Source organism: Phascolarctos cinereus, unplaced genomic scaffold, assembly GCF_003287225.1.
Source record: "Phascolarctos cinereus isolate Bilbo 61053 unplaced genomic scaffold, phaCin_HiC Scaffold_726;HRSCAF=1367, whole genome shotgun sequence".
In the NCBI taxonomy this organism is placed as follows: domain Eukaryota; kingdom Metazoa; phylum Chordata; class Mammalia; order Diprotodontia; family Phascolarctidae; genus Phascolarctos; species Phascolarctos cinereus.
Window position 1 is genome coordinate 144,053,115 of NW_027556098.1, and position 16,778 is coordinate 144,069,892.

General features: G+C 42.1%; 1 protein-coding gene across 2 annotated transcripts in view; it reads right to left on the reverse strand.

Annotated features, from left to right (window-relative positions):
- Positions 1 to 16,778, reverse strand: part of GLI2 (GLI family zinc finger 2) — a 401,830-nt gene that overhangs the window by 283,772 nt on the left and 101,280 nt on the right. For both annotated transcript variants that reach the window (XM_020963138.2, XM_020963136.2), the window contains exon 2: positions 15,156 to 15,339. In XM_020963138.2, coding sequence (XP_020818797.1) covers positions 15,156 to 15,309 — 154 coding nt within the window. In that variant the 5' untranslated portion in view covers positions 15,310 to 15,339. The remainder of the gene's footprint in view (positions 1 to 15,155; positions 15,340 to 16,778) is intronic.

Sequence of the window (16,778 nt, forward strand, 5' to 3'; positions counted from 1 at the left end):
ATTCTACCTTCTTAGGGGGGCCTTTCTTGGTCTCCCCAGGTGCTAGTGACTTCCCTCTAAGATTACTTTCCATTTATATCACACACACACACACACACACACACACAGCCTCAGTGTGTGTATATGCATATACATGTGTAAATACATAATGCATGTGCATGTATAAATAAACATATATACTGTTGTTCGGTCATCTCAGTAGTGTCTGACTTTTCGCAACCCCATTTGCAGTTTTCTTGGCAAAGATACACATACCCCTCTGTGTGTATGCTTATGTGTGTATATACATATATGTGTATGTGTGTATATACACGCATGCATGTACACACATGTGTACTGATGTACTGTTGTTCAGTCATTTCAGTTGTGTCTGACTCTACATGACCCCACTGGGGTTTTCCTGGCAAAGATACTGGAGTGGTTTATCATTTTTTTCTTTAGCTCATTTTACAGACGAGGAACTAAAGCAACTAGGGGTTAAGTGACGTACCCAGGGTTACAAAGCTAGTAAATGTCTGAGGCCAGACTTGAACTCAGGAAGATGAGTCTTTCTGACTCCAGGGCTGGCAATATATCCACTGTGCCACCTAGCTGTACACACATACATATACATAAGTATTATATACATATACAATATAATAAATACCTACACATATATACAACCATATACATAATAAATATATAAATAATACTATACAACAAATATGTATATAATACAATAAATATGCCATATATAATAAACACATACACATATATATGTGTATGTATGTATGTTTGTATGCATATAATGTCTCCCCTTCACTAGAATGTGAGCTCGTGGAGGGTAAGGCCCTTGTTTTTCTTTTCTTTATATCCTCAGCACTTAGCACAATACCTGGTAAACAGTAAGTTTACTAATTGACTGACTGCACAGTGATGCACGGCCTGCAGCCTGCTGCTAATGTATGCTGCAGATTAATTCAGACACTGCTATGCTGGCCCTTCCGAACTGCCCATCAGTCCATTCATTAGTAAAAAAAGAGGCTGGGGAAAAACTACGAATGACAGCGTGCTTCTATCATGTCACCCCTACTAAGAATCTTTCTGTTGTTCTCCAAAGTTTATAAAAAATAGTCCCAAATCTTTAGCCCTCCATAGGCTAGTCCTAAAAGGTTTTAAGTCTTCTCTAATTCTCTTTCACAGTTCAACTCAAACTATAGGCAGCAGGATGTGGTGGGAAAAGCATCACATTTAGGACCAAAAAACATGGTGGTAAGTCCCCACTCTGTCACTGACCAAGCTGATCCTTAGTTTCCCTATTTGCAGAATAAAAGGGTTGGGATGATGTCTCTCTAAGGTCTTTCTACCTCTACACTTATGTTCCTCCTGTCACCTCAAGTCCCTGGGGATCCCTCTCCCCTTTGCACTCACATAGTACTTTGTTATATGTGGCAATCTTCACACATATGCATTGCCTTGAACAATGATGGTGGCTATACTACTAAAGGTAAAATTCCCCAGCAAAAAAAAAAATCCTTGCATTTGTATTTTAATAATAACAATAACAACAATAATAATAGTAGCTAGTATTTCTATAGCTCTCTAAGGTTTGCAAGGCACTTTACTAATGTTATCTCATTTTATCCCCACAACAATCCAGAGGGGTATTATTATCCTCATTTTATAGATGAGAAAACTGAGGCAATCAGAGGTTAAGTGAATTGCCTAGGGTCACACAGTCAGTAAGTGCCTGATGCTAGATCTGAATTCAGGTCTTCCTTGACTCCTGGTGCCATGATAAGTAACTCCTTTATTTACAGCTAGATTTGAGCCCTGAAGTCGGGATCATGTATTACATGCTTCTTTGTATCCCCAGCACCTCATGTACAGGGGACACTCAACAAATAGATGCTGACTAACTGAAGATTGAAGATAAATTTTCCAACTTGACAATATTTCCTCCACACTCCCAAGAAAACTCCAATAAGGGTTCCAAACAGACTGATGGAATGTCAAAGGCATCAAGAGCAAAGAGACAGCATGCACCACAGTACAGAGAAAAGGAGAAATGGGTAGTGGACTAAAATTGAGAGCCCTGACTTCTAGGGTCTTAGATCTTCACTGTAACAGATATTATAGCAAGTCACTTCCCCCCTGTGGACCTCCATGTCCATATCTCTAAAATAAGGATGCTAGATTAGGTGATCTCTCCCATCCTTTGCAGGACTAATATTCTCTCTCTTCCTACAGAGGCAGCTACAGGGCACAGGAAGATCTGAATTCAAATCCAGCCTCAGATATTTACTACTGTCGCAATCCTGGGCAAATCACTTTACCACTGTCTGCCTCAGTTTCCTCAACTGTAAAATGGGGATAACAATAGCACCTCCCTCCCACAATTGTTATGAGGATCAAATGTGATAATATTTGTTCAGTATTTAACACAGTGCCTGACACTTAGCATGCACTTTAAAAATGCTTCTTTCCTTTCTTCCTTCCTATGAAAGTGGTAGCTATATGAAGTGACAAGTGCTTTCGTCTTGGAGTCAAAAGATCTGGGTTCAAGGTCCAGCTCTGTCACTGGGACCCTACTCCATTTCTCTGACCTTCAGTTTCCTCATCCATAAAATGAGGATCACGATTGTTCCTACTTAAAAGGGTTCATGGGATATACAATCACGGGACCATAGATGGAGACTTGGAAGAGACCCTGGAGGCCAAATCCAAATCAGATCATGATAAGAAGCTATGTACAAATGTGGGCTATGATGAGGATCACTGGATCTTAGATAGTACTGGAAAGGTCTTTAAGGCCATCTAATCCAACCCTCTCTTTTTACAGACGAAGACACTGAGGCCTATAAAGGTTGCCATTTTCTCAAGATCACAGAGGTAGAAAGTAGCAAAGCCAGGGACTGGAACTCAAGTCCATGAATCCAAAGTCACCATTCTTTCCACTGGACCACTGAGGTGGTAATGATGGCGATGACCAATTTCTCATTTTTCTCCCCACTCCTATTTTGACAATGCCCTTCATGCCTCCAGCTTTACATTCAGAAATCCACCTGGGGTGAGGGGGGAGGAGTTTCTCAAATTTAAAAAAAAAATCAAAACAAAAAGCAGAAAGTGATTTTTTACTGCCCAGAAAACTGAATTCCTCAAAGGAGGGGGCTCCTGGATTTGATCATTGGTTGCTCTCATACCCTAAGTACTATCCCACAGTGGCTGGGCCTGAGGGTGAAGGCATTGGCATTCAAGGCCATTTCCCCCCTGCCACCTGCCTGACCTGGAGCAGAGTCCCAGTGTTTTGGCCAAATGCAGCTGCAAAGCATTCAGCCAGATCCAATCAATTATTTAGTGTCAAAAAGAAGGCTTAATCTACGTGATAAAAGACTAGATGTTACCAGAGGCTTGTTCCCCTTTAAAGTGATTTACACAATTTGCCTCCTGAACTTGCCTCCCTTAATGTAACTATTTACTTTTTCAGTAATGGTCTTCTACTTGGGCTATTTTTAGGAGCCTTCTGGAACCTTCAGAATTGCCTGCTTTGGATTTTCGCAAGGGGAAGAGAGAAGGTAGCTCCCAATTCCTGGCCCTCTTCAAATAAGTATTGATACCCTTTTCAATTTTCCAAAAGATGGGTGGCCTGCAAGGGTTTCTGGGAAAGTAAGAATCAGAAGGGTTTGGCTGCCTTTGGTCCACCTGCTAGGAAGCAAGAACACAAGAGTCCTGTCCTTATATAGTCAAACCAAAGTTAGAAAAAGAATGAGTCTGGCCAGCTGAGCGTTGTCTGCACTGTTGCGGTTTGGTGGGAGGTACTGCTCTTGTCTGGCTGCCCCAGAGACACAAATTGATGTCACATTCATTCCCAGGAGGTCTTGGGCACATATCAGATGAAAACTTCCAGAATTTTTGATGCATACACTTGAGTGGAGTGTGGCACCAAGTTTTAGATCTGGAGGGACCTCAAAGATCAACTAATTCAACCCCCACATGTTGCAGATGAGAAAAATAAAACTCAGAAAAATCCCTTCTACGTATTCTTCAATCCAGGGACACTGGGTTCCTGCTGTTTCTCAAACAAGACACCCCACTTGGGACATAGGTGGTGCTTAATAAATGCCCGAAGCATGACTGATTTGCCCAAGATCATTAAAGGCAGGCAGATCCACTCCAGTGCTCCAAACTGCCCTCATCTCTGTGAAATTGTCCACAAGGCTAGCCAGTGAAAAGACCATGCCTTCCCAATGCAGAGGAGGGAGGCTTGAGACACACAGGTACTGTGGTACACTTGCCACAACAGTATTGCTGAGGCCAGCCTTTGGCAAAGTTGTAAAACAGACAGTTTATCTTTGGTCCTTTCCATCTCTCCTTTAGGGGCCCTTTCCCATCTTTTCAGTATATCCTTTTTGTTTTGTTTTGGGTTTTTTTGGTGAGGCAATAAGGGGTTAAGTGACTTGCCCAGGTCACACAGCTAGTAAGTGTATACAGAGGTCACATTTGAACTCAGGTCCTCCTGACTTCAGGGCTGGTGCTCTATCCACTGCACCACCTAGCTACCCCCTCAGTATATCCTTCCTTTCCACAGTATCTGCATTTTTAAACAAGGACCTTGGAAGAGGCCCTGCTTAATACAAAGGCATTATTGCCAAACAGTGGTGTAGCAGGCCCCTGAGCGAGGAAGATATTTTGAAGAATAGTGAGTTTTCTGGAGCCTCTCAGATCATACCACCATAGGATCATAGAATATAAACCTGGAAGGTTCCTCACAGATCAAAGTCCAATCACTTTTGTTTTTCTTTTTTTTCTTTCTTTTTTTTTTTTTAACAAATGAAGAAAGTGAGGTTCAGAGAAGAGAGATTTGCCCGAGGTCACAAGGGAATTTGCCCAAGGTAAGTAGATAAGCCAGGATTCTAATATGGGTTTTCTGACTCCAGATTCAATGCTCTCTGCGGCCCACTATTTTGGTATAAGGCCAGATTGTGGGTCCTCCTGGGTTACTCTAAGAACTTAAGAGGCCATCTTCTAGACCAGAGGTTCTTAGTCAGGGGTACAAAGATTTCTAAGAGGTGTGTGGAGAGATTTCAAAGGCAAGGGGCCTATGAACTTGAATGGGAAAAAATTATATCTTTATTTCAATATAATCAGTTTCCTTTGTAATCCTCTTTATTTTATTCGTTAAAAATTATTCTGAGGAGTCCATAACTTCACTAGAATTCCAAAGGGGTCTCAGACACAAAAAAGGTTGAGTCCCTGTTCCATATCATTCTTCTCTCTCACTACAAGATCATACCTAAATATTCTCCAAAGTACTCCTGTTCTATGGAGATGAGGGAAAAAATAATAAGGCATTGCAAATGAATCCCTCATCTGATCTAGGAACTTTAGCCACCTGAGTGGTTTGAAACTTCCAGTTTGCTCACAAACACAGAATTAGAGAGGCTCTGCACCTACAGTAACCAGTGGCAAAACCCCAGTTATGTCTGATTAATGCAGGTCTCCCAGAGCCAATGGCTTCATTCCCAAGATAAAAATCCCTTCCCATAAGCCATTTTGGCAACTCTCTCCTTCCTGTCCCAACCTTGGCCATACCACCCAGGAGGAAAAGGCAAACTCCCTCTAAGCTGCTGTATTGCTGTCAAGGGGGAAAACCCAATAAATCAGACAGGGAAGTAAGTGAGGCAGGGAAGCAGAGAATCCAAACAGCATGAGTGCTAGGGCCTAATTCTTGGGCATTTCCTCCCGATAGTTTCAGCCTTTTCCAGACACTGGTGGAACCAGGTCCTTACCTTCCGTTTTCCCTTTCCCTGCCCACAAGTCAAGTCAAATCAAATCAATAAGCATTTATTAAGTTCCTAATTTGTGACAGGTACTGTGCTAAACTTTGAGGATCCAAAGAAAGACAAAACAAAGCAAACAAGCAAACAAACCAACCAACCCCACAGTCCCTGCTCTCTGGGAGCTCATAGTCTAACAGGGGAGAGATCATGCAAACAACTAGATACAAACAAGCTGAACGCAGGATAAACCGGAGATCGTCTCAGAGGGAGGAGCCTGGCATCTCCTACACACACAGATGGTCTAGTATCACTCCTCTGCTCCCAAACTGTCTCCTTAGTAAAGTCCAGACTTCTTCACCTGGCAGTCAAGTCCTAGGCCATATGTCCCCACATCACCTTTCCATCTTGATTTCATATTGGTTCCTTCCATGTATTCTGTGCTCTAGCCAATTGGACTACTCTCTACTCTAAAGATGACCTGAACTTTGCAGCCTCCATTCCTTTGCTTTCATTGTTCCCTAAGCCTGAAATATCCTAATCCACTTCTTTATGTATTGAATTCCGATACATCTTTAAAAGCTCCATGCACCTGCCATTTCTTACTGGAAGCTGTATTACCTAATTCCCTAGGGAGAGTCAGTAACAAACTTTCCCCTCCAGGACCTCACGTAGCATATTTATCTGTGCTTCAACAATTCACTTATGTGGTTTTTATAAAATTAGCATAGTTATCCTGATATACATTCTATCATCGTACCAGACTATATTCTCTAAGAAGACAAGGAATACTGTGTTTTATTGAAATGCTTCCCCTCACACCTAACTCAGTGCTTTGCACACAGCAGGTGCTAAATAAATGTTAGAAGAATGCAACTGAAAAGCATCCCCAAGTTAGCAGAGTTAGATTGAGGGATCACCCAGTTTGTTATTCCCCTCCCTCCTGTAAGAACAGTCATAACATTATAGATTTAAGGTTAGAAAGGACCTCAGACATTATCTATTCTAAACGCTCCATTTGACAGGTGAGGAAACTGAGGTCTAGAGAGGTTAACTGTCTTACCTGATGGGCTCTGTACCTTGGTTCCCATGATTTCCCTCCCCCTAGTGCTCTCTTCCCTCCTACCCAAGCTTCAAAGTCGGTTCATAATGTGTGAGGTCTAGGCCTCAGTGTCTCCTCTCTAAAATTGGGAGGGCTGGGCTAGATTCCCCCTTTCAGCTTCAAGTTTATGATCCTATGACCCTTATCTCAAACCCTATCTCATCTATTAAAATTTTCCTGATCATCCATCTCACCCTTTACCCATCTCTCCTTCCTTATAAACTGTAAGCATTTCTTGACTGACTAATTCTCCATATCTTCCAACGCTTCAAAAGGCACTAGGAAGGTCTTGACCAAAGTGAATTACTGTAGAAGCAGGCAGGGTCCATTGAGCCTCATCCCGTGCTTATCCCATTTATACCTTCCTCTGCCCCACTCACATCTCCCAGTCTATGCCTTCCAAGGAAATGCTAAGTTAAATCAAGCTTTAACCTAAGTCACACGGATTTTCTATTGCCTCTGTCCAAAGTAGTCCCTTGGCACTGACTCTTGGCCCTGACCAGACGTACAGAACTATGAAGTTTAGTGCCTTTCATAAAGCCCACCCATTTATGTAGAAAAGATGTACTAGCCTTGGAATTCCTCTTGGCCTACCTCAGGACTTCCCGCATTCACACCAAGTGACTTGTTTGACTTCATTATATACAAGTATTTCCATAGATCAGAGGCAGTGAGACCTGGGCCACTAACATAAAATAAATTACCACCCCATGATAAATGGTTCTATTAGCAATCCAGATTGTTAAACTCCGATATAACAGAACGGAGGGAGCTGAGCCCCATCTATTCTCCCTCCGGCGCATACTGAGTTGTAAATAGGTTATTTTGTGTGTAAATAACACATTAAAACGCAGCATTAGCTGTGTCTTTTGATAGAGAGGAAATTGTTACAAATAAATAATTCCGGACAGGAATGTAAAATAAGCCAGATTTAATAGTGCATGCCTGGTGTAGCCGTGTTAAACATGACTAAAATGATAAACCCCAGAATATACTAATAGTAAACTATGTTCTGACATCAAAGTAATGAGGCTGTATTTTTACCAAGCTTTAGAAATGCTAAAATTAGTTTTGACAGAGCCAGACGTCAGAAAAATGTTCCCAACATAAACACCATCAATTTGGGAAGTTGGACTGGGAGGGGTGTCCGTGTAGGGGAGCACACTACATCCTAGTCCCCATGGGTAGTTACCATAGGGGGAGTAGTGAAAGCAATGGCCCGGGGAGAAAGCAGACCTAGATTCTTCTCTGTTTGCTAATAATAAGACATTTGGCTTTGGGCAACGTGACTTCACCTGTCCTGCCTCAGCCTTGTAAATGAGGCATTAGTCTACCTGAAGTTGAAGTTAACAGTGGCTCTCCAAGAGTCATCATTTTCCTTAGGCTTTTTAAGCCACTGGTATCTTAGTGTTTGAGAGAGACTCCCAAACCTTGCAGCCATTTCCATATTCTTGATCTATCACAAAATACTTATTTGAATAACTCTAGACGAGGCTGGCCAGGATGGTGAGATGACTAGAAAACAGGCCATCTGAAAAATCGCTTTATCTTAGAGGAGCAAAAATTTAAGGGGCACAATAATAATAATAATACCTAACATTTATATTGAGCTTTAAAGTTTGCAAAGCACTTTGCAAATATCTCCTTTTACCCTCAAACAGTCCTAGAAGGTTGGTGCTATTACCCCAGGCTAGAGGGGTCAGGGATTTCAGGTGGAAATTAACACTTGCCCTGAATTTTGAAGGATGGGTGAGTATCATTTGGATTGGGAAGGAGAGGCATTCCAGGATCTGGGAAAGAAGGCATGAAAAACGCTAAAGAGATGAGTCTGAACAGAGAAGGCAGTAGAAGTCCTGATCAGTAGAGGGACATAAGGTTGGACAGTTCAGTTCTGGCCAGATCACAAAGTACCCTGAAGACCAGGAGAGTAGGTCGGATTTGATAAACTAGGCAATCGCCACTTAAAAACTTCAAATTACCCACTGAGCTTCCAGTCACCCCAGACACAAAAGCCTATATATGATTTCAAACAAAGGTTCCCCCTTAGTGATCCTAACCATGAGAGAGGTACAAAGCCAGTTTTCTGTGGATAATTGAGACCTTTTTGAAGGACCAGCCCCAATCCCATCAAGATATATAATAGGAACTGGTCATTTGTCAAGGCAGGATAAAAAAAAAAGTCCTGGGGGTGGGGGAACTGGTTCCAAGAATAAGTCAAATGAGAATAGTTTTCAACCTAATAAAACCTGAATGAAAGTGTATTTACAATAAAGAAATGCAAGGCTCTAGCAGAAAACACTAAAGAAAGGCTTGAAACCTGGGACTATCCAGGGAAAAGCAAATAGCAGAGCGAGTTTTCTGGTGGGACAACTTACGGAACTGGGAATTTGTACATACTCTGGCATAACTGCAACCCATTGTCATCATCTCCCCAGGCGATTTCCACACTGACAAACAAATGATAGCTGTCATGCACTTGGACCAATAAGCAGAGGCCATTATGAGAAGAGCATCAGGTTTGTTTGAGTTCTAAGTACAAGTAACAGACACACTTCTTGACTCAAACCTAAGCAATTTCCCATGCAACTAATGCTGCTGTATAGCAGGCCCACAAGTACTAAAATAACTTCAGTTTCTACCTTACCACTAACTGCCCAGCGTACACAATTCTGTTCCAGCGTCTGAGTAACAATTTTCAAGCTCATAGGCTTAGCTACCACCTGATCAGCATCTTCTGGGCCTGGTAACCAAGGAGAATATTTCTCCCTATCAACCATCCTCATTGGGAGGGCCTATCTGAGATCTGTAGGGTGTGCTTTCCAAAATTTCAGTTGAAATTGGGATTTAAACTCCCTTCTCCGTGCTGGGATGCTTAATCACAGAGAGCAGAGAATGCAGTCTTCATTTTGTCAAGACTCCATCCCCAAATGCACAACCTTAGCATTTTAAATCATCCCTAACCCTGGGAGTTTGGAATTGGTAAGTCTCCCTTTCCCAGATGAGGGACACAGAATTCAATAAAAAAAGAGTTTCCAAAATCTCTTTGGCAAGAAGAGACCCTTTTTCAGGAGGAAAGCACGACAACATTTGGATGGTTTCTATATGAACGAATGAGAAACATCTGAATCAAATTGCCTTTAAAATTACACAGTTTTTAAAATTAAAGGGGGAAAGATCCTTGGGCCAAAATGTGTTTTTAAGGATTTATGGAATCCAGAGTGTTGGACCAGCAGCTAAGGAGGCCTGGGGAAGTACTTACCATGGATGGCTTTGCCCAGCTTTCCTCTCATGAGTTGCTTTTAGCAGACACTTAAACCTAACTTTAGAATGTGTGTGTGTGTGTGTGTGTGTGTGTGCGTGCATGTACATGTGTGTTTTTAGTTCTACTCACACTAATACTTTATTCTTTTAGTATTTATTTTCACTGCCAGGGAAAATGAATTTTGGTATGTTTGGTACTTTCAAGTATGCTGGGAACAGTAATGATCAGGTGGGAAAAGCCAAGTCTTGGAAGAATTAGGTTCTACTCTTAGTGCAGCCACTACCTGATTGGCTATAAGAACTCAGGCAAGTCACTTAACCTCAGTCACCAGATCGCAATTTCCTCATTTGCATCTGCCAAATAGACTGTTCTATGTACTTCACAGTGACATTGTGGGGCTGTAATGAAATCATAAATGTGAAGCCATTTTCAAAAGTGCAAACAAATGCAAGAAAGTGTTACTTTATTTTAAGAGCCACTCTATTTGAGAGAACATATCTTACCATATTTTAAAAGAACATAATTGCTTAGACTTTGTATTACAAAGCTAAAACCTATATGTAAGAAAATAATGCCTGGCTAAGGATCTGAGGATCATTTGTTCTTTTGAGTTAATAATGGCAGAATCGATGACTGTAATGAGAGCCCACCATAGAGAACACCGCTCCCCCAAGTCATCTGGTCTCCCTCTTTACATTAATTAGATCAATCTCATTTTGTCTGGGCATTCCAGCCCTGCCCACCAGAATGAATTAGCTACGTGGTCACCTTTTCAATACACCCAACTCTCACCCAAACGATCACACTATCAACTCATCTCTGGTAAAATCAACCCAACCCAGAGGGAATCTTCAGTTTAATAGGGGAATCTAGAAAGGTAAAAAGTCTTCTGGTGCTGAAGGAAGGAATGGTGGAAGGTCAGGCTTAATGACAGGCAGTGGGGGAAGTATATGGGGGAAGGAGACCCTGGTCCAGTGTTCCTTTAAACCATGCCATCCTGTAGAAAGCTGCCTACGTGAAAGGTCTACCCCAGATCTGGGGTCTACCATACCTCTGGGTACTTTAAAGTCGTTTATTAACACATCTCTCCTGCCTGAGTCATAGGATTTGCTCTTTACATCCCATTACATAATACTTTCATCACACCTCTCTTGACATCTTCAAACACTTCCTTTCCAACTTCTAAACTTCATTGGTAATAAGACAAGAAATGTTAAGCTTGTAAATCATTCATTCTAAATCAGACAGCTTGATGCAAATGTGGGAGACAATGTCATAGATTTTGAAGGAATCAACTATGTTACAACGCAGAAACCAGAAGGTTTGCAAATCATAGAAAAAATTGGACCAAAGGGACACTAAAAGGTTAACATCGAAATCGTGCAAATTGACTGGTCCAAGTCTTTGCCTCCAGGCAAGCATCACCCACACTCTTACAGATAGGGGGGGTAATTACTGTACCTTGTTCTAAAATGTCTGAAATCTGTGCTCCAACCAAACTCATCTACTCACTATTTCTCAAACAAACCTGGCATCTCTCCACTTCTCTGCCTTTGCATGAGAGGTCTCATCCACCTATAATACACTTCTTGCCCTGTTTCTGCATATCAAAATCTTATTCTTCTTTCATAATCTACTCAAGCACTACCTCTTGGGAATCACAGCATTACAGAGTGAGCAGAAACCTCAAAGGCCATCTAACGCAATGCATCCCCAAACTGGAATCCTCCTTAAAACATCCAACCTCTCCTTGAAGATCACCAGGAAGGGAGAACCCCCCACATTCCAAGATAGCTCAGCCCATTCCATTTTAGGTCAACTTTCATTGTTAGGAAAATTTTCCTAACATGATATTCAATTCTGCTTCTTTTCAACTTCCCCTTCCTGCCCTCAGTTCTCACCCAAGCAGGGCCAAGCAGAATAAACCTAATCCCTCTTCCCCATAACAAACCTTCTAATTCTTGAAGGCAGACATAATATCCCCACTCCACTCCTTAAGTCTACTCTTCTTTAAGCTAAACATTCACATTTCCTTCAATTAATCATCAGATGCCATGTTCTCAAGTGCTCTCACCTTCTTGGTTGTCCTCTTCTGGATACACTCCAGCTTGTCTATAGCCTCGATAAAATGTAATCTGTCCAGGGCAGAATACAGTGAGATTATTACTTCCTTTGTTCTGGACACTAATGCCCCTCTCAGAGCTGGCTAGTATTCCATTGTCTTGCTTGGCTGCTACAGTGACATCGTTGGCTCTAACTTGAACTTGCAGCCCAGTCCACAAAAGTCCCTAGACCTTTTCCTACTAATAATTATGTAGCTATGTTAAACTAATTTATTGAATGTAAGTTCACCATAGAATTTTGTTTCTCCCTGTTAAATTTCATCTCACCCAACTATACACAGTATTCCATGATCTTTTTGGAACCTCTCTGACATCCAACATCTTAGCTAGCCCTATCAGTTTCATATCTTCTCCAGATTTGAGAAGTTTACCTTCTACACCCTCTTCCAAGTCACTGAGAACAATGTTGCTCTCAAGTCTTTCTGAATCACTCCTAGAAACCTACAAAAGAGACACTTCCCTCCTCTGATTTCTAATCAGCATTTTATACAACTGAAATGACACTTCTAACAACATACCACCTTCTCGCAGCTACATGTACATACACATCCCTATCTAGCCACACATATATCGACGTAGATATAGATGCAAATGCAAAGGTATAGGTATTTGTATGTGTTTACGTGTGTATATGCACATGAATATATATGTGTATGTGTATGTGTATATGGTTTCTTACTAGACTACAACTTCCTCAGGGCCAGGACCATATAGTCCCTGGTACATAATAAGCACTCAGTAAATTTTTTTTGTATGTATAAGTATTCCAGTGTATAACCATTTTTTGAGCCATTGTCAGCCAAGATACAAAAGCATCAAATGGATTTCCAGAAAGGAAGGGAAACAAATCTTTCTCCTCATCCATGGTTTGACTCTCAATGAACTCCTTCTATATATTTTCTGCTTTCCATTCCAAACAGCTATGGCTACAATATAGTATCTGGTACCAAAGATGCTTCCCCCCAAAGTTTTTTCCTTGGTTAACCTCAATCCAGCCCAAAGGTCTCACATGTAATTTGACCTGCCACTTAAAAGGGGACTCAACCTTGTCAGGAACACCCAAATCCAGAGGTGGACATAAGCAAGGACCACCAAGGGATGATGTCATACCAACAAAGGAAAATACCAACTTCTCGTTGCCTTTACTGAATTTCTGGAGAACTCCATAAATATAGGAGGCCTATATTATCTGTAGCTCTTACCTTGTGTAATCTAAATTAACCTGATCCAGGTCACAAGAATATGTAAGACATGAAGACACAAGTTTTGAGAGTCCCCATACTATGATGCATGAAAGGGCTTTTCAGGCAAAGGGGGCAATTTTTTTTGGTTTGTTTTGTTTTTGTTGGCTAGGCAATGAGGTTAAGTGACTTGCCCAAGGTCACACAGCTAGTAAGTGTTAAGTGTCTGAGGTCGGATTTGAACTCAGGTCCTTCTGACTCCACGGCTGGTGCTCTGTCCACTGCACCACCTAGCTGACCCTGGGTCAATTATTTTGAGAGAAACCTTTGAGAAGTTTTTCTCTCTGGTTTAGAAATTTTAACTTACACTCCCTATTCTTGAGTCAATGATGGCTATCACTTACTACCTTATTGGCATCAAACATTTATCCCAGCCCCCTTTCTCCCCTTTATTTTGGAAGAACAGGAACTGGACCTGTGATGCTAGTGACATAGGGAAACACCCGGTAAGGAAATTTCCTTTATCAATGCAGAATGGTATCTGCTCTACAACCTACAGTCAGAGAGCTGCCAGGTGCACCAAGAGGTTAAATGGCTTACTCAGGGTCATAAAGATAGTATAAGTCTGTGGCAGGACTTGAACTCAGGTCTTCCTGACTCCGAGGCTGACTTTCTATCACTGTAGTAGCCTCTTTTCTCCTGCTCATTCTAACATATGTGTGTATTATGTTTGTGGGTATGTGTATGCATATATATGTACATGTGTATGTACGTATGTGTACGCGTGTGTGTGTGTGTGTGTATGTGTGTGTATTCCAACAACAAAACTATTGTAACTGAGAGCCTCTGGGAGCTTTCCCTACACATAAGTCCCAGCCAACTTTAACTTTACTGTTCCCCAAGCAAAGTGTCAGGAAGTGGGGGGAGAGGATGGATGAGGGAAGGGAGTACTTGGCTAGGACTGCTTCACTTTAAAGTGTACAGCCTAAATCTGGTCATTTTAAAGCATTCTTCTTGAGGTATCTCTCCTGTCTCGGCATGACTAAATGAATGGGAGAGTGGAAGCAATCTAGGTCTTTCCATTCCTGACAGAACAGAAATAGTTTTGTGGCTTCCAGATGGACTACCCAGAAAGAAGGGGAGGTCTCTAAATGCCGCCAAACTTTCCCAAAGGGATATTGGCACCGACAAGTGGAAACCATAGAGTATTTCTCTTTTAGGCAGTAAAGTAAGAGGCTGCGGTTCTTATAGTCCTTCTGTTATAATTAGCTTGGCCTGAAATTCACCTAAAGATATCCAATCCCATACCTGACCCTTTCATTACAGCCTGAAGAACCAGGAGACAATTACTTTCCAAAACAGTCAAGGGGTGGCCAGCAAGCGCAGAAATATAGATCTCCCTAAAAACATCTCATGAGCAAATTGAACTCAGTCTGAGTGTCACACCCAGGCCTCCACCCTCCCAACCTTCTTCTGACATCCCAGAGCCCCACCGGGAGTTTGGGACAGCCCAAATCTCTTAGATCACAGATGGCCTCCTGTGAGGGGGAAAAATTCTCAGACTGTCAGTCAGCGTCCTTGGGAATCCACCAGAACAGAGCCCTCCTCCTCTCTTTCCTTCAATAAAATCAGCATGCTGGCCTGATGACATCTGCCACCATTCTAATTAAATTCTAACAGGCTAATGAAAAACACCCCTGCTGCTCTCAAAGTGTGCAAAGGATAAAGTACCTCCTTGGGCAGTTGCTGCTGCTGCCGCTGCCGCCGCGGCCGCCACGGTTAAGGGAGAGGCTTTCTTTCCTGTGTTGGTAAAACCATTCCCCTCCAGAATTGCACTTTTGGCTTCTTTCTTCTCAGCAGCAGTGGCTGAGGTGGAAGTTTCCATCTTAGACACTCATATTCCTCCGTGTCAAGACTAAAGGGAAAAAAAAATAGTGATTAGCAACACTGCCACCAAAACCCCAGCCATGAAACCCTGACCCAGATTTACAGCCTCACTGTTTCTAAAGTAACCAATTTCATTCTGTTGTTACTGGGACAATGGCTTTAATTAATTACAATTACCATTACTTCCCAGATCCATCTGGTCTTGAACAACAACCCCAGGAACACTGGTTAGACATGACCATCATTTTTAGCTGGACCCAGCCACCAAATTCCTGAGTCTGTGGCACATACCATAAGATGGATGTTAGGGCTCATAGAGACCAATCCCTTCATTTCACAGATGAAGAAGCTGAGGCCTATATAGATTGTGAAGTCAGCATGGCAGACTGGACTTAGGAGTCAGAAAGTCATAGGTTTAGAGGTAGAAGGGACCTTAGGTATCTAGATCAGAAGTTCTCAAAATTTTTGGTCTCAGGATCTCTTTACACTGTTTTAAAAATGAGGACTCGGGGCAGCTAGGCAGCGCAGTGGATAGAGCTCTGGCCTTGGAGTCAGGAGGACCTGAGTTCACATCCGGCCTCAGACACTTGACACTTACTAACTGTGTGACCCTGAGCAAGTCACTTAACCCTGACTGCCTCACTAAAAAAACAAACAAAAAAAAATGAGGACTCCGCAGAGAACTTTAACTTACGTGAGTTATGTCTATCGATACTCACCATTTTAGAAATTAAAGCATCTTTGTACTACTATGAAAAGTTTTGACCTCTCAGGCTTTTCCCTGAAAGGGTGTGGGGAGGGGGAGAATCCCCAGATTATACTCTGAGAACCACTGATCTAGCCCAATATCCTCAATTTCATTTTATTTATTTTTTTGGTGAGGCAATTGGGGTTAAGTGACTTGCCCAGAGTCACAGCTGGTGAGTGTTATGTGTCTGAGGTCAGATCTGAACTCAAGTCCTCCTGACTCCGGGGCCAGTGCTCTATCCACTGTGCCACCTAGGTGCCCCGATATCCTCAATTTTAAAATGAGAGAACCGAGACCCAGAGAGGCTGAAATTTTTCTTTGAATCCCAAATCCCTAGCACTGTGCCAAGCAATTAGTGAGTCTTTACTAAATGCTTATTGATAAATGGATTGCTCTACTGCCCATAGTCACACAGCTGGTAAGTGGCAGATCTGGATTCTGAAACCAGGTCATCTACCTCAAAAGCTAATGCTTTTTTTCTAGACTACTGGATTCCTTTTGGGATCTGCCACTTGCTGGCTCCATGATTCTGGACAAGACACTAGCCTCTTACCTGGGGTGGGGAACCTTCGAACTTAAGGCCAAGTGTGGCCTTCTAGATCATTTTGACTGAATCCAAGTTTTACAGAACAAATTCCAATAAGAGGGCCGCAAGTTCCCCACCCCTGGCAGTTTCCCTGTCTGTGAAATAGAAGGATTGGCTTATTTGAACATTACAA